This window comes from Rhincodon typus, chromosome 1 (genome assembly GCF_021869965.1).
Source record: "Rhincodon typus isolate 14 chromosome 1, sRhiTyp1.1, whole genome shotgun sequence".
Lineage (NCBI taxonomy): Eukaryota > Metazoa > Chordata > Chondrichthyes > Orectolobiformes > Rhincodontidae > Rhincodon > Rhincodon typus.
In genome coordinates this window covers 99,847,503-99,871,411 of record NC_063332.1, presented here as the reverse complement: position 1 = coordinate 99,871,411, position 23,909 = coordinate 99,847,503, and the positions used below count along the sequence as shown (strand labels likewise).

The 23,909-nt window shown below is 41.1% G+C and overlaps 1 protein-coding gene across 6 annotated transcripts in view; it reads right to left on the bottom strand.

Moving 5' to 3' along the window:
- LOC109920589 (prominin-1-A-like) overlaps positions 1-23,909 on the bottom strand; it is a 237,273-nt gene that overhangs the window by 16,659 nt on the left and 196,705 nt on the right. For 4 of the 6 annotated variants that reach the window (XR_007263570.1, XR_007263572.1, XR_007263573.1 and 1 more), the window contains 3 exons: positions 18,608-18,676; positions 10,316-10,405; positions 10,084-10,199 (listed from right to left, as the gene is read on the bottom strand). Coding sequence is in view for 3 of the 6 variants with exons in the window: in XM_048604798.1 (XP_048460755.1) it covers positions 10,084-10,199; positions 10,316-10,405; positions 18,608-18,676 (275 nt within the window). In the remaining 3 variants the exon portion in view is untranslated. Of the gene's footprint in view, positions 1-9,100; positions 9,130-10,079; positions 10,200-10,315; positions 10,406-18,607; positions 18,677-23,909 lie in introns of those variants that run through there. The other 2 variants (XM_048604803.1, XM_048604807.1) reach the window with 2 other exon arrangements.

The following is a 23,909-nucleotide window of genomic DNA, read 5'->3' as shown; positions in this document are numbered from 1 at the left end:
ATTGCAGTAGGATCTTGATCAGGTGGGGAAGTGGGCTGAGAAATAGCAAATGGAATTTAATATAAATGTGTGAGGTGTGGCGTTTTGGATAGTCAAATCAAGGTAGGACTTTCACAGTGAATGGTAGGGCGTTGGAGTTCAGGTGCACAGTTCTCTGAAAGTGGAGTCACAGGTAGATGGGGCAGTGAAGAAGGCTTTTGGTGCACTGGCGTTCATCAGTCAGGCATCGCGTATAGAAGTTGGAAGTTATGTTGCAGTTGTACAGTACTTTGGTGAGGCTGCACTTGGAGAATTGTGTTCAGTTTTGGTCACCTTGCTATAGGAAGGATGTTATTAAACTGGAAAGAATACAGAAGAAATTTACGAGGATGTTGCCAGGACTCAAGGGACTGAGTTACAGGGATAGGTTGGACAAGCTAGGACTTCTTTCTTTACAGCGTAGGAGACTGAGGGGAGGATCTTATAAAAGTGTATAAGATCATTTCAGGCATGGATAGGATGAATGCACTCAGTCTTTTTCCCAGGGTTGGGAAATCAAGGACTAGAAAGAATACATGAGAACCTGAGGAGCAACTTTTTTACACAGAGGATGGTACACATATGGAATGAGCTGTCAGCGGAAGTGGTTGAGGCGGGTACATTAACAACATTTAAAATGCATTTGGACAAATACATGGATAGGAAAGGTTTTGAAGGATATGGGGCAAGTGGAGGGAAATGGGGCTGGCGTGGATGGGCATTTCGGTCGGCATGGACCAGTTTAGGCAGAAGGGTCTGTCTCCGTGCTGTAGGACTTGATGACTCTATGAGAAGACCATGGAGTCACTGAATATTTTCAAGAGAGTGATAATTTTTTGGTATTAAAGGCATCAAGGGGTCTGTGGGAAATAAGGACAATCGCATTAAACAAGACAATCAGCCAAGATCATTCTGAATGGCAAAGCAGGCTTAAAAGTCCTGAACTACCCTGCTCCTAGTTTCTATGTAAGGCTTGTTCCAGTTCTACAGTTTACTAATGAGCCCCCTGGAATAATGTGGCTACTAAGCAAGGTTGCCTGAAGATGAAGGTTGGAAGTAAAGTAAAAATGTTTCAAAAATAAACTATAATGTTAGTGTCAAATGTGAAAAATAGCAGAAAGTAAGTGTAGATTGTCACATACTCTTGGAGTCTGAACAGTGAGATCAGTGGCAGAATGAAGTGTATATGTGTTACATCCCTATCCGCTGTTCCTGTTGTGGCCTCCTCTACATCGGGGAAACCAAGCGGAGGCTTGGGGACCGCTTTGTGGAACACCTACGCTTGGTTCGCAACAAAAAACTGCACCTCCCAGTCGCAAACCATTTCAACTCCCCCTCCCACTCTCTGGATGACATGTCCATCCTGGGCCTCCTGCATTGCCACAATGATGCCACCCAAAGGCTGCAGGAACAGCATCTCATATTTCGCTTGGGAACCCTGCAGCCCAAGGGTATCAATGCGGACTTCAAAAGCTTCAAAATCTCCCCTCCCCCGACTGCATCCCGAAACCGGCCCAGCTCGTCCCCGCCTCCCTAACCATTCCTCCCACCTCAAGCCCCACCCCCATCTCCTACCCACTAACCTCATCCCGCCTCCTTGACCTGTCCGTCCTCCCTGGACCGACCTATCCCCTCCCTAACTCCCCACCAACATTCACCTTTACTGGCTCCAACCCCGCCTCTTTGACCTATCTGTCTCCTCTCCACCTATCTTCTCCTTTATCCATCTTCTATCCGCCTCCCCCTCTCTCCCTATTTATTTCAGAATCCCCTTCCCCTCCCCCATTTCTGAAAAAGGGTCTAGACCCGAAACGTCAGCTTTCCTGCTCCTCTGATGCTGCTTGGCCTGCTGTGTTCATCCAGCCCTGCACCTTGTTATCTAATATTATAATTAAAGTGTTTTGTGAGATAAATGCCTATCAGTTGTACAGTGAGAAGGTTTGGACCTTCTAATACAGTTCTTTGAAGAAAGATTATCTGTCAAATGCCAAAATGGATTCATAAAATAGAGGGGTCTTTCATATATCATGGACTTCAACATATTGTGTAGAAAATTAACAACTCAATTTTGGATTAGTACAAACAATTAAATTCTGAATTGTGTTCAGCATTGTTGTCTAGACTGTTTACTACTTCAGTTTTTGGAAAGAGAGATATCTGTTGACTTGAGGAAATTTTTCCTACAATTCTTACATCCTTACTGGAACAAGTGAAAGAAAGAATAGAGGACTCATTCATTGTCAGATATCTAAAAGGTCCACCTTACTGGGTGTAGGTATCAATGCAGTGCAAGGATTAAAGACAGGCAGGATGAGGGTGGAAGCATCTTTAGCAAATTTTGGCTGTTGCAAAAACCTTAACCAACAGCGTCGGAGTCACAAATTGATGCAGCAAATACAAATGCTCTTGAAGGGCAGAAAAGGTCTACATTACTGATTGTGAAGTTTTTTTTTTAAATGTCTCAGTTGTTAAACCTTAAAAAAAAGTTTAACAAAAGAATTTGAAAAGCCCAGCTAGACTTTTGTTGACAGACATAAATCAGAAAAATTCCAATAGCATCTAGTCAGGCAGTTTCAATGAGCTCTTTGTTGACATTTCTCCAAGGGCTATTATTACGTCATAGAAACGTTGACTATATGAGCAGGAGCAGACCATTTGGCCCTTTGACCCTGCTCCAACATTTAACATGATAATGGCTGATCATCTAACACTACCCTGTTCCCATTTCCTCCCCATATTCTTTGATTCCTTTGGCCCTAAGAACTATATCTTTAGAAACGTAATGACTGTTTATTTGATTGGCAATTTAAAGGGTCTATTAATGAATAGTTGTGCTGAATCCTATCTTATTTTTGTCAAAGTGTCATTTTCATAGAGTATTTTGATGGGTTTCTCTCCGCAAGGCTTAGTGAGTTTTCTCGCACCATTGTCCCAAACTCACCTCATTAACCACACACCATACCCCTATGACATTCCTCATGTCAAATATTGGCTTGAATATCCCATTTGCCAGAGCTAAAGGTACTCACCAATGCTGCAATGTCCACGATCCCTGGTGCTGGCACTAAATTGGAACTCCAGCCATGCACCTGGTCAAGCATCAGCGATCTGAAGTCGCCTTGCACTGTCAAAGTCATGGCACATTAGCCATAAACATTAGCCATAAAACCAACACTTCTCACAAGGTGACACATTCTTGCATACAAAACTGCATGTTCCTACACTTATCACGGTTTAAACACCAGGCTACACAACTTATCTGTCCTTAGCCACATCCCATCTTACAACCTTCTCAAAGTCACTGCTACTCTTTCACCAGTGGCCACGATAGCCCAGCATCTTATCATGCCTCAATATGAATTCATCACAGATAGAGAAACTTTCAGTGACCTCAAAACATTCACTTTTATTAACCCAATGCAGCCATGCATGTTGAGCAGATGTTTCTCCTGATCACTGATCCTCATTCTCCTCTTTGGAAGACTGTTTCTGCTCTTCTACTTTGTTAGCATCCACCACAGCCTCTCTTTGCCTACTCCAATTGTATAAAACATAGTATGCTAGGAATATGCTGAAAACCCGAGGGTATACTACAAGGCTCCATGCTGGTAGGGAGGTGGGTCAGATTAGGTTGGAGGCAGGTTCTAGTAAGGGTGTGACTGTTAGGTTCAGGGTGTGTATAGGGTCAGGGATAGTGTAGTTATCAAGGAGGTCAGTTCTATAATTATCCAAGTGTTAGGCCAGGTTTTTTTTATACACTAAATTTCCTTGGGAAGTATGACGACATTGGGATCATCTCACTGCACGTCATCATTTTTCACAAGCAGCATGGTGAGAGCATCGGTAGGCAGTGTGAGTTCCCAGCTGACAAACATAATTGCTTACATTTTTAAAAATTCATTCACAGGATGAGATTGCTGCTCACTAGGCCAGCATTTATTACCCATCCGAGAGGACAGTTCAGAGTCAACGATGTTTCTGTGGGTCTGGAGTCACAAGTAGTCAGGACACCAGTTTCTTTCTCTAAAGAACATCAGTGAACCAGATTGTCTTTTCTCAACAAGTGACAATGGATTCACTGGGCATCATCAACAGACTTCCAGATATTTTATTGAATTCAAATTCCATGATTTGCTGTGGTGGGATTTGAACCCAGGTCCCCAGAACATAATTTGGGTCTCTGTATTAACAGTCCAGTGACAATACCACACTAAGCCACTGCCTTCCCCTACAGCCCAATTTACCACAGGTTGCAATCTTGCTAAACTCGCCATGCAAACTAGCTGTTGGGTAAACTTGACATGGAAACCAGAGTGAGCTCTTGATGGGCTCAACTCACCGCTTGCTCCATATGACCTGCATGTTGGACACAGGGCATCAATACATCTCGGCACAGTCCACAGGCACCAGTCACATGCACCTCATGTTCGTAAATATTTGCAGCCTCTATGAACTGTCATGTCGCATCTCTGATTAATTTACAGGTCTCTTCTGCAATTCAATATTGAATTGTGATCTGTACCAGCAACTCTTACTGTAATGGTGCAGCAAGGACACTATGCACTCAGGGTCACACACCCAGATCATAGTCTGTCCAGACTGCATCTCCAGGATCTTCACATGCTGTTGTAGCGTTCACTCAATCTGAACCTATCTGGATGCTCAGAGCATTCCTGCCTCACATTGCCTGGTCTTAAAAACAGAAAATGCTGGGGAAACTCAGCAGATCTGTCACCAGCTGTGGAGAGAGAAACAGAGTTAATGGTTTGAGTCTAGTATGACTCTTGGTTGGTCTTGCCTTGTCTGCATTTTGCCCCCTCAGCCAGAGTTAGCAGACTCATATAGCTGCTACCTTGTCTTGCTGTTTAATAAAGAAACAAAGGAAGGAAGCTTATTATGGTTGTCAGCATGCCTCAGTCAAGTCAAGGGGGTTAGCCTTCTCTCAGGAGTTTCCAGCACAATAAGTCAGTGTGCCTCTGATATCGGTCTAGCCCCTGCTTGGGGTGATCAGAATCACAACGCTGTTTCATCATTGGCCTTCCCCTCACATAAGGTCAAAAGTGGATATGTTTGCCGATGACTGCACAATGTTCAGCATCATTCACAACTCCTGAGATACTGAAACAGTCCATGTTCAAATGCATCAAGATCTGGACATTCTCCATTCTTGGGATGTCAAGTAGCAAGTAATATTTGCGCCACACAAATGCCAGGCAATGACCATCTCCAATAAGAGATAACCTTACCATTATCCCTTGACATTCAATGGTGCTACCATCACCGAATTTTCCACTATCAACATCCTGATGGTCACCTATAACCAGAAACTCAACTGGACTTGCAACATAAACACAGTGGCTACAAGAGCAGATCAGCGGCTAGGAATACTGCGATGAGTAACTCATTTCCTAATTCTCCAAACCTTGTCCACCATCAACATGGCACAGGTCAGAAGTGTGTTGGAATACTTCCCACTTGCCTGGATAAGTGCAACTCCAACAATACTTAAGAAGCTTAACACCATCCAGGACAAAGCAGCACACTTAATTGACACCACATCCACAAGCATTCATCCCCTCCACCATCAACACTTAGTAGCAGCAGTGTGTACTATCTACAAGATGCAATGCAGAAATTCACCAAAGATCCTTAGACAGCACCTTCAAAACCCACAACCACTTCCATCTAGAAGGATAAGGGCAGCGAATACATGAGAACACTGCCACCTTCAAGTTCCCTTCCAAGCCACTCACCATCTGACTTGGAAATATATCGCCCCATTCCTTCACTGTCACTTGGAAAATCTTGGAATTCCTTCCCTAAGAGCAATGTAGGACAACCTACAGCACATGGACCACAGCGGTTCAGGAAGGCAGTTCATTACCATCTTTTCCAGGGTAACTTGGGACAAGCAATAAATGCTGGTCAGCCAGTGATGCCTACATTTCACAAGTGAATAAAAAGGAAGAATTGCTGTCCTCATAAAGGGTAAAGAGCTGAATGACAGGCAGTACACCACCCATCTTGACTCTTTCTGCCCTATTGTGAGCTGTAGACCTCCTAATGAAACACTTGCAGGTATTTTAGGAGATGAAAGTGGGTAGTGCAGTTGTCATTTTGGTGCAGGCAGGGAGGTGTCCCATGAGAGTGAGAAGGCAGTGCAGATAGCATTCGGAGTTAGTGGTGTTGCAATTTCACGTGGGTGAGAGTGAGTGGGGAAGATATTGCAGGCAATCGTGAGACTGATGACATGAGCCTTGACAGGAGATGGTACAGTAGTAGAGACACAGTGAGTGGAAGTATTGGAGAGAAGATGGTTGCACTTGCACTGGCAGTGTGGAGGAGAACATTGACCTTCTTCCTACAGTACTTGGCATTCTTCCAGACTGCTGAGACTGCTCTAACCCCATGTCAACCTTATTCCAGGCAGGCATAGTCTGGTGTCATGGCCTCCACCCTGGGGAAAATGGATGCCATACCTGTGTACCACCTCATCCAGCTGGACCTCTAGGACATGCCTTTAAAGTAGGGTGCTGATTTCCCACTTTTGGCCATGTCCAGGGCGAATGCCAGAAACTGTGCAGGGCAGCTCCTGACTGATAGTATTTATTTGAGTGCACAATGTTGATATGGTGCCAGCGTTAAAGATACTGGTCAATTCTGGGACTTTTGGTCAGTGACCAGCTGCTCCACAAATGATGCATCGTAAGGTGGGGTGAAAATCAGACATGATACTCACCATAATGGCTGAAATGTTAATTAATGCAGTGATTTTGGGAAGGAACAGTGAAGAAACTCATGTAGCCTCACAGATATAATCACTCTACCAAATTCGACACGTCCTGAAAAAAAATAAGATTCAGCTCTTTATCTTTAATCTGCTCTTTTGGAGGGCTCCAGAATGAAGGGAATTGGCCTTTGGAATTCAACTTCCCAGACATTTCCCAGGGAGTCAGTTTCATCCAGAATTTCACATATGCACCTCTAATTTATACCACGCTAACAAATCTCCAGCCATAAGAATATCCAGGCCACAAATTCTAACTTGAAGAGACAATGAAATTTGTCAACTTGATATTAAGTATACTTAATTCTATGCAGGTAATGGACATTAACTGGAAATTTACTTTTGTCTCTGTATACAGGCACAGACTGAGCCTGTTGGTTGTTGGGGTTAGGAAGTTATGCTTGTGATATGGAACTCTGTAATGACACGAGTATTATAGTGTATAAACATTGGTTCCAGCTGTATCCTGGAATATACCATGTTGTTTCCTTACAATTCATAGGTTTGAATTTCCAGCTGTATGAATCCTGATTTACCCAGACCTTCACTGCGCTGATACTGGAAAAGCAGATGCATTAAAATAAGGATTACTCAACCTGATAGTAATAACTTTTTTCCAAAAACAACGTGTGTTGATTTATAACCAGCCCAATTCAAAGATTTTAGGATATTCCCTGAAAATACTTCTTAGAGATTATAAAGTATCTGTATTACCTGATTGTGGAGGACAACTTAATGATCTAATAAAATAAAACAAATAACTGTGGGTGCTGGAAACCTGAAGTGAAAAACAGAACATACTGGAGGAACTCTGCAGGTCTGGCAGTTTCTGTGGAACGACAAGCAGAGTTAATGTTTAAACACTAGTAACACTTCATCAGATGAAGGGTCACTGGACTTGAAACATTAACTTTGTTTTCTCTCCACAGATACTGAGACCTGCTGAGTTTCTCCAACACTTTCTGCTTTTGTTAATAAACCATTGTCCATTTTTAAATTTTATACCACTCCCCCCATGAATATAATAAAATTAGTCAGCCTATACTTATGAGAAAAGCATTCAACCTAATCCAAAGCAATCACCATATTACAATCTTCCAGACATGCATCTTTCAGATTATTTTCATGAAATTATGGATTCTGAAATATTGAACAAAATTAGAAATTTATAACCTTTCCAGAGTGAAAGACAAAATAACATTAGTTGTAAAAATAAATTAATATTGAGAGAAGTGATTTTGAACATTGAGGATTTCTGCATGGTCTAAAGTTGCATTTAGGCGATACTTAATAAAAGTTAAACATTTCCAATTGCTATGGAGCACAGTAAATTGAGTGAACAGATATTTATGAATGTACACACGACATACTCATGCTGGTTAGCTTTAAAGGAACATGCAAAAGTTAAGAGATTTTTCAGTAATTATCTTGAGGAGGGACATATTTTAAGTAAATACAGACAAAATACCTTTGGGAAAAAGCACTGCCATGCATAGGTGCATTATAAGGTAATTTACCTTACTAACATTGGACTTTGAGTAGTGAATGCTCATTATGATAACCATTACTACCAATTTCCAGGCTGCAACAAAATGTTTACACTACATGGATAAGCAGAAAAAAGAGTTTTAGGTTTTCAATGAAGATTTTTTTTGAGAAATAAATGAAGCAAAATGAAAAATAAAATCTCAAATAAAAGCAAAATATTGTGAATGCAAAAAAATTGAATCTGAAAGTGTTGGAGAATGTCAGCAGATCTGACAGCATTTGTGGAGAGAGAAACAGACCTTAATGTTTTAAATCCAAAATGACTTTTTCAGAATGGACTCAAAACGTGAACTCTTTCTCTCCACAGATGTTGTCACACCTGCAAATGAAACCTGTTATGTTGCTAGTTATTTCACATTCATCTCAAAACAAAAATAAATTATACATCTTCCAATTCTGGATCTGCAATATAATCCTATATTAAAAGGTATCTAAGTAGACTTTAGGTGCACTGCAGCAATTTGTATCGAGGGCTATTTTATAATACTAAGCAGTTAATGTTTATATTCAGCTTAATCTATCTTGTAAGCAAATAATTCAAAGCAGTTATGCAAATAATATTTTTCTTTGATTTCTTTCACTCTAAAAATTGTGATCATTAAGTGTTATTCAAATTATTCTATTTATATATACAAATATAGTTTCACCCAGGTGTTGATATAACACACAAGTATAACTTGCTTTATAGCCTATTACCTTGTCAGGTTTACAAACTTAACCCCCAAGGTCACTCAGTATGAAAAAATTTCTTACGTTTTCATGGGGTATTCTCAACACTACAGAAATACAAGAAATGAGAATATTGTTAAAATGCACAGGAAATATTAAAAGCAGCACATATTTTGCTGAGGACAAAAGCAATGTGCAAATTTTATATTGCACATGTGAATTTTATAACAGAAAAAAGCATTTTTTTAAAAAAAATTGAAATTACAAAGGAGATATGACAATATTTCTCTGAGTGCAATATTGATTAACAGCCCTAACCAAAAGCAATAATGATCACTTAAAAAAAAACTGAAAAAAATGTGGAAAGGGTATCAATGGTTATCACAAAGTAAAATGCCAAGTCCCTGAGACAGAGGAACTGTAGAGAAGAAAAGGAACGTACAGGATTTAGAGACAAATAGAAAATGAACAGCAAAATTTAGTTCTATCCTCTATTTACAAAGATATAGCAGGGGAAATCTTCAGAGAAACAAAAGACTATAAAGAATCAAGTGGGAGAATATGATGTCTAGAAAGACCACTATGTTTGTTCAACACAAGGAAAAAGTCTTGTCCGTTCAAAATTAGAGTTGCAAATCATTAGCAAACTTGCTAGTCAGCTGTTCGTGGACAATGATGTTTGACCTATGTGACCCAATTTATGAAACTGACAAAAGGAGCACCAAGTTCATTGACAGTAGCTATAGAAATGTGTGTTCCGTCAGTACGTTTTCACAACAGATTGAAATTTGGGAAACAAATTTGTTTCTTGTAATACACTGAGGTGCATTTTGTGTGTCTTTCCCCAATACTGACTTTCCTCCAATTAGCTCCAAATTGAAGTGAAAAATTATTTGCAAACCTGATTTTGTTTATAAATGCTACAAATATATCAAGGCCTGTATTTTCAGAACAATTACTAATGACAATTAGGTGTTAAGAATTCCTTGTGTTTCAAAAATATACAAAAATTATAGGAACATTCAGAAACCAGTAGAGACTTTGTTTTAAAATCTACTCACTCATCATAAACGTCCTCTGTATCCATCCGCCGATAGAATTTGGCTAGTTTCACAGCAATTATAATACTTGGTATTAAAAATACTGTACAGCATCCAAGGCCGAACCAAAAACCATTCTAAAGTAAGCCATGAGAAAAGAAAATACAGGAATCAGTCATTCAGTCAAAAGCTTAACTAAACATAACGTAAAAAAAGCAGTATTGCATCACACAATTGGTGGAAATATTTTTACCAGGGAATCCAGTATAAAACCGCACAGTATCATATCAGCTGCATCCACAGCATTAGCAATCGGCTTACAGACCGCAACTTCATTGTTCATCTGCAAAATTAAGCAGAATATATTTTATGAAAAAAAATTGATTGCTGTTTAATGCTAATTATTCATTTTTAATTATTCATAGGATGTGGACATCACTAGCTAAGTTATTGTCCATCCCTTAATTTCCTTTGAGAAGATGGTGGTGAGCTGCTTTTCTGAATGGCTGTAGATTGAGTGGCAGGTACATCCATAGTGTTGTTAGGAAGTAAGACCCAGAATTTTGACTCATGACAACAAAGGAACAGCAAGAAAGTTGGAGGTCAGTATGACGTGTGGTTCAGAGGGGAACCTGTAGGTGGCATTGTTCCCATGAATTTGCTTCTTAGTGATAGAGGTTGCTTGTTTGGAATATGCTGTTGAAAGAGCCATGAGTTGCTGCAGATTGTCTTGCACATGGCACACACTAAGCTTTGCTAGTGGAGAATGTAAATATTTAAGGTGGTGGATGGCAGGCAAATTGAGCATTAGCTTTGTCCTGGATAGTTATAGAGATATAGAGCTGAGACTTAAGTCTTTTTGGCTCTCAGTTTGTTGAGTTTCATTGGGGAGTTTCTTGCTGCAAGGTCTAGCGAACTTTCGTGTCATGCCTTACCAAACTCACCACATTATCGGCATACTGTGTCCCATGGCATTCCTCTTGCCTGATTCTAATTCTAATCCCATGGGCTATACTGCCTGGATATCCATCAAAAAACATGCATCCCTGCTGCCAGTGCCATTTTGAAAAGGCCATTGAACATCTGGATGAACACTGCTGTCTGAAGCTGCCCTGCTCAATGACAGACATTCATTGAAAAGACATCAGACAAAGGAAAATTATTCTCTCACATGAAGTCCTGGTGGACAGGGTAATTAACAGGAGCATCGTCCTCTTCCTGGAGGACTGGCAGAGAAGGCCATGCCAGCAGACCCGAGCGGCTTATTTCAAGGTCAATACCCAGGTCACTGCCATCTCCATATCTGGTGGAATGGCCAGCAATGTTGCAAGAAGATCAGTGACCTACTCTGTTCCACTGGGGTAATGTCATACTTTTGTCTCTTTTGTATTAATTCACAGGATGTGAATTGGTTAGGCCACCATTTACAGCCCATCTCTAATGGCCCAGAGGGCAGTCAAGAGTCAGCCACATTTCTGTGGGTTTGGAGTCTGTGGAATCACATGTAGGCTAGACCAGGTGAGGATGGCATTAGTGAACTAGATAGGGTTTTCTGACAATCGACAATAGATTCATGGTAGTCATTACAGTCTTAACTCCAGATTTTTAATGAATTCAAATTCCACCATCTGCCGTGGCAGGATTCGAACCTGAGTCACCAGAACATTACTTGGGTCTCTGGATTAACAATCCAGTAATAATATCACTAGGCCATTACCTCCCACTGAGTCTGCTACCTCACACTAACTGTTTCATGGCACCCACCTCCCACCAAGGCTCATGTTCTGCCACTCTATCGCCTGCAACATCTTTTTTCATTTGCCCACGTTTCCTCATCAACCTCCCACTACACTAACCCTGCAGGGCCTCGATGCAGCATACTCACTTGTTCAGGACACCTCACCAACTTTCAACCAACTGCACCAGCACTAACAGCTGGGGCACCCTCTTTTGTTTCACTCAAATATACTCAAGTCAAGGAAGGTCCACTTGCTCTGGCAAAAATCTCCTCAATATGTCAGAACAGACTAGACACAAACACCTCACCAAACCTTCAGGGGCAAAAGGTTCCATTGCCAAGCAGGCTACCTCCATCCCAGCTGTAGAACCTAGGACAATAATGTGATGCGGTGGAGGGAAAGAAAGAAACAAACCTTTTGAGGACACTTTGGTGGCCTAGGGGACAGTGCACAGTATAAAAAAGTAGCATTGTTTGCACTGTATGTTATTTTAGTTGTTTTACAATTCATGTGTTTGTTTGACTCCCTGCGTAGCCCCAAATACAACTCTGCCAGCCTGATGCATAACTTCATGTCCATACATGATTTACCATAGTCAATGTTGAGAGGCTGCTGCAGCCTTTGGAAGCAAGATGAACACGATGTAAATAGGGCAATGTTTTCTGCTTTCACCGTTACCCCTCACGGTCAAACATCTCCATTTCTTCCCAGTCTCTGTGCACAAAGGTATTGGTCTGAATGCAGTGGTTTGCAATATATGGGGCAAGGAGAAGCACAGAACACAGGGAACCAACTTATTTGCTTTGCTAGGGATTAGGGAAGCCATAGGCTAGTTTCTGTACAGTGCAGGAGTCTGTGTGTAATGTTCTTGCTCTCTGAAGAGCCTCACAATGATGGGTTCTCCAACCGTCTCCCTCACAGGTTGAGACACTTACCCTACACACTCAGTGTGGTCACAGTCATTTTCATTCCCATTGCATAGTTCTGATTTCCAGCACGATGGAGAGTGACAGTGAATGGTCTTCAGGCAGTGGTTTCTACATTCTGTCTCTGTGTCAGTGAGGCCTAGATATCCAGATCTCCTTCCTCACAGCTCTTCCTGTGAATCGCAGAAGCTTCATACCTCCCCACATCCCCAAATGAGCCTGCACCTGACAATCATTTCCTCACAGCCCCTGGCATATGAGGTGACCAGGCCAGGTATAGTCATACATTGTTCCTCTACGCTTCCACTTCCTTAAAGCCAGGGTGTTCCTGACCACAGATGAAGTCCCCCTCCATATTATCCCATTCCTGCCTATGGTTTACCACATCTCTCCCTTACAAATATAGTTGCCCCTTTCACAATTGTCATCCCCCAGCCTGCAGTCCCCAATCTCCATGAATAGGCTCCTAAGTCTCCCTGCAGACGGCATGGCTCCCTTGTCCATCATACCTTCCTTTCCACTAGTCTTTCTAGATGGAGATGATGGCGTGACCAAGGCCTGCCCCTTTGAGCAAAATAATTGGATAGCCCTGGTTGCGATGTGCCCTTACTGCTGGCTGTACATTTTCCCAACTGCATTAGCCCTACCTCTGGACTGGCCACTATGGAGCCACAGGACAGTCTGTGACCCACACGCTGACCTATAGAGGTACAGATCCTCTCACAGAGAACATCCCGACCAGATGTTTGACCGTGGCAATCCCTTGGACTGGTATTAGAGGCTGCCCTCAACTTATTGTGCCAGGACCTCCTGACTGCTGGGTGCCTCCATGGACCTCAATGAGCACTATGTCACTAAAACTATGAAACATGGCTGCCTGCTGACTGTGCATGCCATTTGTTCCCTGTGTACACTGCTGGCACATAGTATGAGATTGACATTGCACTCTGCCATAGACCAAGATATCTACCTCCCTGGCTGAGGAATGCTGATCAGCAAAGCAAGCTCCAAGATTGTGTGATGCATAATTTCGCATGGCAAGGATCGGCAAAGCAGGAACACTGTGCACACAGATAGGTGCTAAAAGAGCAGTGAGCTTTCCTGAGATGCATGTGGTCCATTTTGGGAGTTGGGTACCTGGCCCTGCACATAAAGTGTCTTTTCAGTAGCCTTTCAATACTAGTTGTTGCTATGTCCTGCAATGCAGGTCTACACTTCCTAATTGTCCTACAAGTGGGTTTGAGAGGTGCTATAAGGATTCAATCAATCTCAGATGCCAAAGTCCTTGAACAAGGGTTGTGTGTGGTTCATCGCCATTGACTATGCCCAGAGATGCTGTTGTGTGTTGAGCAACTTGGAGGCTCTTCTGAGCTGGCAGCGAGCCAAAATCCCCAGGTACCCACCCTGACTTCCATGTGGAGCATTCCAGGCATTAAATTTGTTTGCAGAGGGTATACCCTGTATTTCCTAGGGTCCTACTACATGTTATACACTTCCTTGCCTTGTTGGAATTCACAAAATGCATCACCTCGCACTTTTGTGGATTAAATTCCATTTGGCACTGTTCTGCCAACCTGACCAGCCGGTCTATATCATCCTATAGTCTAAGGCTTTCCTCTACTGCACTGCCAAATTTAATGTAATCTGCAAACTTACTGATCGTATCTCCTACATTTGTATCTACTTCATTAACTTATACTACCATCAAGGGACACAGCACCAAATCCTGCACTGGACACAGGCTTTCAGTCACAATTACAACGTTTGACCATTACACTTTGCCTCCTGCCACTAAGTTTTGGAACTTGTTTCACATATTGCCCTGAATTTCATGGGCTTTAACCTTCTTGACCAGTCTCCAATACAAGACCTTGTCAAAAGCTTTGCCAAATTCAGTGTAGACTCATCAATGGCACTACTCTCATCTAGATACCTAGTAGCCTCTTCAAAAAAACTCGATCAAACCAGTCAGACATGATCTCCACGCTGACCAAACCATGCGGACTATTCTTGATTAGTTCATGCCTCCATTAAATTCTTTTCCAAACATTTGCCTACAACTGATGTTAGATTCATTGATCTATTTTTCTCTGGCTTATCTCTACCACTTTTTTGAATAATGGTGCCACATTAGCTATCCTCCAGTCCTCTAGCACCCCTCTTGTGGCCAGAGAGAGTTTGAAAATTAATGTGCCTCCCACACCTGGCATACATCTCATCTGGAGTTGAGGACTTATTGAATTTTAAACCGGCTAAAACCACTTATACCTGCTTGCATAAACTGTAATTTGTTCAAATATATCACAGTACCCCTTTATTTCTATACCTAAATTGTTTTTCTCTATAATCAATACACATGCAAAATATTCATTTAAATCTCACCTACATCTTCTGGTTCTTTCCCACTTTGGTTCCTAGGGGCCTTACTCTTTGCCTGGTTATCCTCTTAACCCTATTTCACTTATAAAATGCCTTTGGATTTTATCAACCCACCATACACACACAACAGCTGCAAGGATGTTGGTCATGGTTCAAGTGCAACCCATCTGACTTGCACAGATCCCAATCTCCTCAGAAATGGACCCAGTGATCCATGATCACAAACCCTCCTGGTAGCACCTCTTTGGCCATGCATTCATCTGCTTGATCCACTCATTCTTATACTCACTAGCATATGACATGGGGAGTAATTCGGAGACTACAAACTTTGAATTCTTGCTTCTCAATTTGCTACCTGGCTCCCTAAATTCTTGTTGCAAGATCTCATTTTTCTTTACATGTACATTATTGGTACCAATGCGAACCACCTCCTGTGACAATTTGCCCGCCCTATTCAGAATCCCCTGCAGCAATTCAGTGACATCCTTTGCCCTGGCCTTGATGGGGCACCCCACAATCCTGGAGTCATGTCTGCAGCTGCAGGAGCTCTTAATGCAGGTTTACAAGAATGATATCTGGACTTCAGGGTTAAATTCTTAGGAGAGATTATACAAATTAGGTCTGATTTCTATAGAATTTAGACGAGTAAGGGAAATCTGGTCAAGTCTTCGACATCATAACTGGAGAAGACACAGTAGATAGAGATAAACTGGTAAAAACTGATGAAATAATAAACTTCCACAGGTTAGAGATTATAGAATTAGGGGACATAGTCTAAAATTTAGGGCCAGACCGATCAGGACAGATGTTAGGAAGCACTTCTACACACAAATAATTGTAGATGTTTGGAAATCTCTTCCACAAATGGCAGTGGATGTTAGATCAGTTGTTAATTTTAAATCTGAGATAGATACATTTGTTAAGCAAAGGAATTAAGAGATATGGGCTAAAGGCAATTATATGGAGTTAGGCTACATATCAGCATGAGCTCACGGAATGGCAGAGCAGGCTCGAGGGGCTGAATGGCCTACTCCTGTTTCTACGTTCATCTCTTTTTTTCTCCCCATTGGTGGAGCTGGACTCTGGTTGCACTTCCAACACATAAAAACTGTTCTCGAGTGAAATGCACTCTGGGGCTCTGCCATCCTTCTTCTGACTGATGGTCATCCATTCCATCCCTGACTTCACTTTCTTATGCTGTGGAGTGACCACATCTAAAAACATGTTCTCTACATAATCTTCAGCCTCACAGATGCACTGCTGTGTCTCCATCCAATGCTTAAGCTCCAAAATCCAGTGCTCAAGCTGATCAAACTGGTGGCACTTGTTGCAGATGTGGTCATCCAGACTGCCAGGAGCATCTAAGACTTCCTACATTACTGCAGGCAATGCAGTGCACAGTACGTTAAATTAAATTACTCTTTACCAAAATATAAGCCAAGGAGAAAATAATAACTAAGTTTCTTGTGTTACTAACTCTGAACTGTAGATTAGCACATTTACTGTCAAAACACTTCAGCTCCTGTGCCTATAAATTCTTTATTTCTCTATGCTGTTTCAGAAATTTACATTTTTCTAAATTTTTGGGATTGAAACACAATCCTCATAGCAACCGCTCAAACCCATTGACTCACACTTTCCAGTGATAGCATTCCCACACTTTTTTCAAACTCAGCCAAGCAGTTCAGGTCAGGGATCCCATGCTCCTTCAAATCCTGTCAACCCCAGAGGTTAACAGAAAGGCTCTGAGCCACAGTTCTCTTTATTCAGAGCCCCAAAATATGCTCCTATGCAGATCCACCTCCTCCCACCCCAGAAAGTAAAAATAAGCGCTGAGCCTTGGCCCTCTTTATTCACATTCCCAGAATGTGTTCCCATGCAGGTCCAACTCCTCCCACATCCAGAAGGTCCACCACTGATCTGTCTGCTTCTGGGTCTTCACTTCACTAGCTACTCTGAGTGATCCTGTCTTGGAGCCCTCACCTCACTTGATTCTTTCCAAGATAGTGTTGGTATTCTTTAGTGTTGTTGGAGCTGCCCTCATCCAATCCAGGTAAGTAGAGAGCATTGCATAACACTCCTGACCTATGCATTGTAGAATGAGGACATGCTTTAAAATATTAGGATATGAGTTACATAGAATTGCCAGCCTCTGATCCTTTATTGTAGTTGCAGTATTAATGTGGCTCATCCAGTTCAGTTTCTAGTCTGGATCTAAGTGGCCATAGTGGAACCCATCTGACTGTCAGTGAGATGGTTATTGCTAAGCAAGCGCCACTTGACAGCACTAATGACACCCGCTTCCAGCATTCTGCAAGTAATCGAGAGTGGACTGTTGGGGCAGTAATTATGCAAGTTACATTTGTCCTGTTTTTATAGACACGACATATATTGGACAATTTTCCACATTGTCTGTGGATATCAGTGTTTTAGCTGTACTAGAAAAGCTTACCGAGGGAAGCAAGTCTATGGTGTGATTTAATACTGAAGAACTTGTGCCCGTTTTCCTATTGTAAAATGGGCACAAAGAGGGCCAATTTTGGACAGCAATGTCACACATCCTGAGGATGTGTCAAAAATATCCAACCAGATATGAGATTGGGCCATTTTTCAGGTGTTCTCAGTGACTGCATAAAACAGGATTATGTAAGTAAGTGTGCTCAGCTCTGATGGAAATTTGATTCTGATTAAGAGGAGCTGGGCTTAATCCATACAGGATTCTCATCAGAAGCCAGGCCTGAGGAAAAACCAGCAAACCTAGGAAATTATACAAACTGGGCTGATCTGCCTTGTGTACCTGCAAATGGAACTCCAGTATGATGAATACATTCATTTCACAGTTTTAGTGTTTTTTTACAGTTTATTCCCAGCAGGATCAACAGCAGAAACCTGGTCTGCTGCAGTCAGGATCCCTCAATGGTGAAGCTGAAGCTACCAACAAGAGATCTTTTTACATATAAAACTTTAAAAATAACTTCCTTAATGTGCCAGGAGTATCAGGGTATCCTTGACTTTACAGTATCATTGAACAATACATTGCACATTACATCTCCTTCCCTATTGCATCCATTTTCTACTCCAGTCCCACAATTTGCACCACAAATGTTCCCCACAAACAGGTTTAATCAAAACATATGGGAGCATCAGCTACAATGGAAATAACAATAAAAAGATGATGGAATAGGTAAAAATTATAAAAGTGGCAAGATTGTTAATGAAATGACAGAAACAAGAGACAAAAACAAAAAAAGAAATTAAAACTACTAAAGAGCAATAAATTCATTGTGAATAAATAAACTTACAAAATGATTCTGACCAATCCTGCTTTGATCCTTGTCACACAAAAAAGTATTTTGAAATAGGTTACCTTATGTAATTCAGTGCTAGCGAGTTAGAATCACACTAAATTGATAACTTATGAGGAGCTAGCAAACATAAATCAAATCTATTTGAAAAAAGATAAACTTTCCACAAATGTAACATAAGCATAACAATACTCACAGCATCCTCGATCCATTCTAAATATTCAGTAATGTAGCCAACTACAGTCTCGCAGTAATTATACATTTCCTAGGAAACAAATGCATTTTTAAAAATGCCATCATTACATGAAAGAAAAATTTGCATTTATATAGACTGTTATGATCCCAATTGATGTCACCACTGTTCAAGTCAGATCCCAGATTAAGTCATATTTCATCACTGAAACATAAGCACAGAAGGCTTCAGATTTGATTTTAACAAAAAAAGTTTAGTCCACAAAAAAATAAAAGTAAAATAAATCAAACCAGACTATCTACATAGGATTGTTCGAAAGATTTCAAAACGTGCACCAAAACAAAATCCCATCTATTCAGTAACACCACCACTTTACAGTTAATCAAAACCACAGATAATTCATTTCCCTATCAAATCTGTCAATTTGACCTGACTGTACTTCTCAGTTCTGGTTCTGCGAGTTGTGAAGCCTTTTCCTTGACACTGAACTCTTAGGCTTTCTCAACCGTAAATAATAAGCAGAGTTCTAACAAATACGCCTGTTCTGAAAGTTTTCACAGACTGCAACTCTTAAACTAAGTTAACTTATTTTGTTAACTGATTTGAACAACCTCCTTTTCTAGGAGATACTATACTTGTATCCGACTTCAGTTTGCATTCCTTTGAAAAGCTCTTGAACTAAATTAGAAATACAGGTACAGGATTAGACCATTCAGCCCTTTGAGTCTTTTTGATCTTGGATGATCAAACACTTCAATGCAATTTACCCACATAATTCACATAATTATTTACGGTACTGGTAACCTACTTAACATAAATCGAGGTCTAGCTTCCACAGTCCTTTTGAGTAGAGAATTCCAAAGATTCACAACCCTCTGTGCAAAATAAATTCTCCTCATCTTGGCCCTAAACAACTTCCCCCTTATTTTTAAATTGTGTCCCTGGGTTCTAGACTACCGAACCAGGGAAACATCTTATCTGCATCTGCCCTATCCATCCCTTACAGGAATTGGGGAATTTAAAATGGAGAACAACAAAATGGCTGATGAGTTAAATTCATACTTCGCTTCTGCCTTCACAAAGGAGGACATGAAAACGTACCAGAAATAATGGGTAACACAGGGTTTAGCAAGAGGGAGGAGCTGAAGCCAATCTGTATTAGTAGAGAAATTATGTTGAAGAAATTGATGGGATTGAACACTGATAAATCCCCAGGGCCTGATAACCTACAACCCAGAATGTTTAAGGAAGTGGCCGTAGACTATAGTGGATGCATTCGTGTCCATCTTCCAAAATTCTTTAACCTCCGGAATGTTTCTACAGCTAATATAACCTCATTAAGTGTTGATAAGTGTGAGATCATCCATTTTGGTAGGAATAACAGCAAAATGGACTATGTTTTAAATGGTAAAAATTGCAGCACGCTGCTGTGCAGAGGGACTTGGGTGTCCTTGTGCATGAATCGCTGAAGGTGGGATTGCAGGTGCAGCAGGTGATTAAAAAGGCAAATGGAATTTTGTCTGCCATTGCTCGAGGGATGGAGTTTAAAAACAGGGAGGCTATGCTGCAGCTGTAAAGGGTCCTGGTGAGGCCACACCTGGAGTACTATGTGCAGTTTTGGTCTCCTTACTTGAGAAGAGATATACTAGCACTGGGGGGGGTGCAGAGGAGATTCACTCAGTTGATTCCAGAGTTGAGAGGGTTGGATTATGAGGAGAGACTGAGTAGACTGGGATTATACTCATTGGAATTCAGAAGAATGAAGGGAGATCTTATAGAAACATATAAGATTATGAAGGGAATAGATAAAGTGGAGGCAGGGAGGTTGTTTCCGCTAGCAGGTGAAACTATAGTGGGCATCGCCTCAAAATAAAGGGAAGCAGGTGTAGGACTGAGGTCAGGAGGAACTTCTTCACCCAAAGGGCTGTGAATCTGTGGAATTCCCTGCCCAGTGAAATGGTTGAAGTTACCTCACTGAATGTTTTTAAGCCAAGGCTAGATAAATTTTTGAACAGTAAAGGAATTAAGGGTTATGGTGAGTGGGCGGGTAAGTGGAGCTGAGTACCAAAAAGATCAGCCATGATCTTATTAAATGGCGGGGCAGGCTCGAGGGGCCAGATGGCCTACTCCTGCTCCTAGTTCTTATGCTCTTATGTTATTATTTATAAAGGAAAGCAGAGAGAAAACAGGGAAATGTAGACCAGTGAAAGAAGTCGGTAGTGAGAAAGATGGTAGAGTCCATTATCAAGGAGCTTTAAGGCAGGGCACTTAGAAAATAGCAGTAGAATCAGATACAGTCACCATGAATTTACAAAAGGAAAATAATACTTGACAAATCTATTGGCATTCTTCGAGCTTATAACTAACAGGGTTGATTGGGGGAACCTATGGATGTTGTTCATTTGGACTTTCAGAAGGCTTTTGACAAAGTACCTTGTAAGAGATTAATTTACAAAATTAAAGTGCATAGAATTGGTGGTAGTGATTTGAGATGGATACAAAATTGGTTAGGAGACAGGAAACAAACAGAAATAAATGAATCTTTTTTCTGAATGGTAGTCTGTGACCAGTGGGATACTGCGGGGATCAGAACTAGAACCCCAGCTATTCACAAAGTATGTTAAAGATTTAGATGAGAATACCTCAAAAATTTGCAGTTGACACAAAGTTGGGTACAAGGGTGAGGTGAGAGGAGGATGCAGAGATATTGCAGCGTGATTTGTTCAAGCTAAGTGGGCAAATGGATGGCAGATGCACTTTATGTGAATAAATGTGAAGTTATTCACTTTGGTAGCAAAAGTAGGAAGACAGATCATTATTTAAATGGCTGAAAATTGTGAGAGGACCATGTTCAATGAGACCTGGGTCTCCTCTTGGGTTCTCCTGTCACTAAAAGTAAGCTTACACGTACAGCAGGCAGTTAAGATGGCAAACTGTACATTGGCCTTCATAGGGAGAGGATTTGAGTACAGGAACAAGGATGTCCTGTTGCAGTTATACAGGGAATTAGTGAGACCATACTAATTAGTGAGACCGAATCTTATGTGCAATTTTGGTCTCCTTATCTGTGGAAGGATGTTCTTTCTATAGAAAGAGTGCAGCAAAGGTTTACCAAATTGATTCCTGGGATAGCAGGACTGACTTATGAGGAGTTATGGAGCCAGCTAGGTCTGTATTCACTGGAGTTTAGAAGAATTGGGAAATCTCTAAATATCTATAAAATTCTAACAAGACTAGACATGTTAGATGTCAGAAGGATGTTCCCAATGATGGGGCAGCACAGAATCAGGGGTCATAGTTTAAGGATGAGGGGTAAACCTTTTGGGACTGAGATCAGGAAAAATTTCTTCACCCAGACAGTGGTGAGTCTGTGGAATTCACTCCCACAGAAAGTGGTTGAGACCAAAACATTGTGTTTCAAGGAGGAGGTAAATATAGCTCTTCTGGCTAAAGGGAGCAAAGATAATGGGGGGAGGGTGGGATTAGGGAATTGAGCTCGATGATCGGCCATGGTGAGATTGAATGGTGAAGCAGAGTTGAGGGTTGAATGGTCTACTCCTCCTCCCATTTTCTATGTTTCTAAGTTTATCAAGTCTGCTTGTTATATTTTCAAAGAGCTTCAACAAATTTGTCAAACATGATTTCCCTTTCCCTTTGACTGTCTGATTGCATTCAATGTTTCTAAAAGCTATTTCTTCCTTAATAATACACTTCAGCATTTCCCCAATGATAGATGTTCAGCTAACTGCCTGCCTATGCTTTGTTGCTTTCTGTCTCCCTCTCTTCTTGACAGGAAGATTACGTTAGTGGTTTTCTAAACTGTTTGCACCCTCCCAGAATCCAATGTGTTCTGGAATATTTTGACCAATGTCTCTGCTATCTCTGCAGCTGCTTCCGTTAAAAACCTTGGATGCAGGCCATCAGATCTTGGCAACTTGTCTGCATTTAGTGCCATTAGTTTGTCAAATAATTTGTTCCTCGTGATAGAGAATGTTACATGATCTTTTCTCCCATTAGTACCTTGCTTTATTGCTATCTTTGGGGTGTTTATAGTATCACCTACTGTGAAGACTGATGCAACTGGTTTAAATTATCTGGTGTTTCCCTGTTCTTGATTAACAATTCTCCAGTTACATCCTCCAAGGGTCCCATGGTTACTTTGCCTACTCCTTGTTCTCTTTATATGCCCATATTCCTGATATTTGAAATTATATTTCTTGCCAATTTACTTTCATAATCAATTTTCTCCCACTTCATTAGATTTTTAGTCATCCACTCCTAGTTTCTAAAAAAGACTCCCAAACCTTTGGCATCTACCATTGGTTTTCTTCACTTTGTACTCCTTAGCTTTAGATTGGATACTCTCCTTGGATCGCCTTTGTTAGCCACGGGTGTTCCATCTTTCTCATCAAGTCCTTTTTGACCAGAGTAAATTTTTGTTGAGCATTATGAATTATCTGCCTAATGCCATCCACTGCTCATCCACTGGCTTTTCCCTTTGTCTATTTTCCCAGCCATTTTAGATAACTTTTCGTACCTTTTCATAATTGTCTTTATTTAAATTGAGGACACTGATGGGAAATCTGATTTGCTCTCCTTCAAACTGAATTTGAAATTCTGCCATGATGTGAGTTCTACCTCCTATAGGATCATCAACTACATGTTCTGTTATGAATCTGACCTCATTATTCATTATTAGATCTAAAATCCTGGGTAGGTTCTGCAACTGCTCCAAAAACAATCCTGATGTACTCTAAGAATTTATCTTCTGTGTCATCTTTGCCAGTCTGATTTGTCCAATCAATATGCAGGTTAAATTACCCATGACAACTGTAGTGCCCTTCTTAAATGCTTCCACTATTGCCGAATTTATACTTTGTCACATAGCAATTCTTCAGGGACCTACGGTTCACTCCCACCATGACTGTTTTCCCTTGTTATGCCTTATTTCCACCCAAACTGATTCATGATCTATTGTATCTATATTACTAATCACCATACACTGATATCTTAGTTTATTAACAAAGATACGTCACCTCCTTTCCTTTTTTGCTTATTCTTCTGGAACATCACATACCCTAGATTTCCCCGTTTTGGTTGCCCTATAAACACATCTCCATAATAGTCAACAACAGGAACAAAAACTTTCTACCTACGAGATAAATGCATTGACAGACTCCCCCAACCTAAATTCTGGATCCCAAAACCTGTCTCATTCGCAGTAACACCCTCTTGCTGTTGACCACAGACCAAATTTGATGTGATTAATCTAAGGGCTGTGACTGCCTCCTGAAACAGTCCCCTC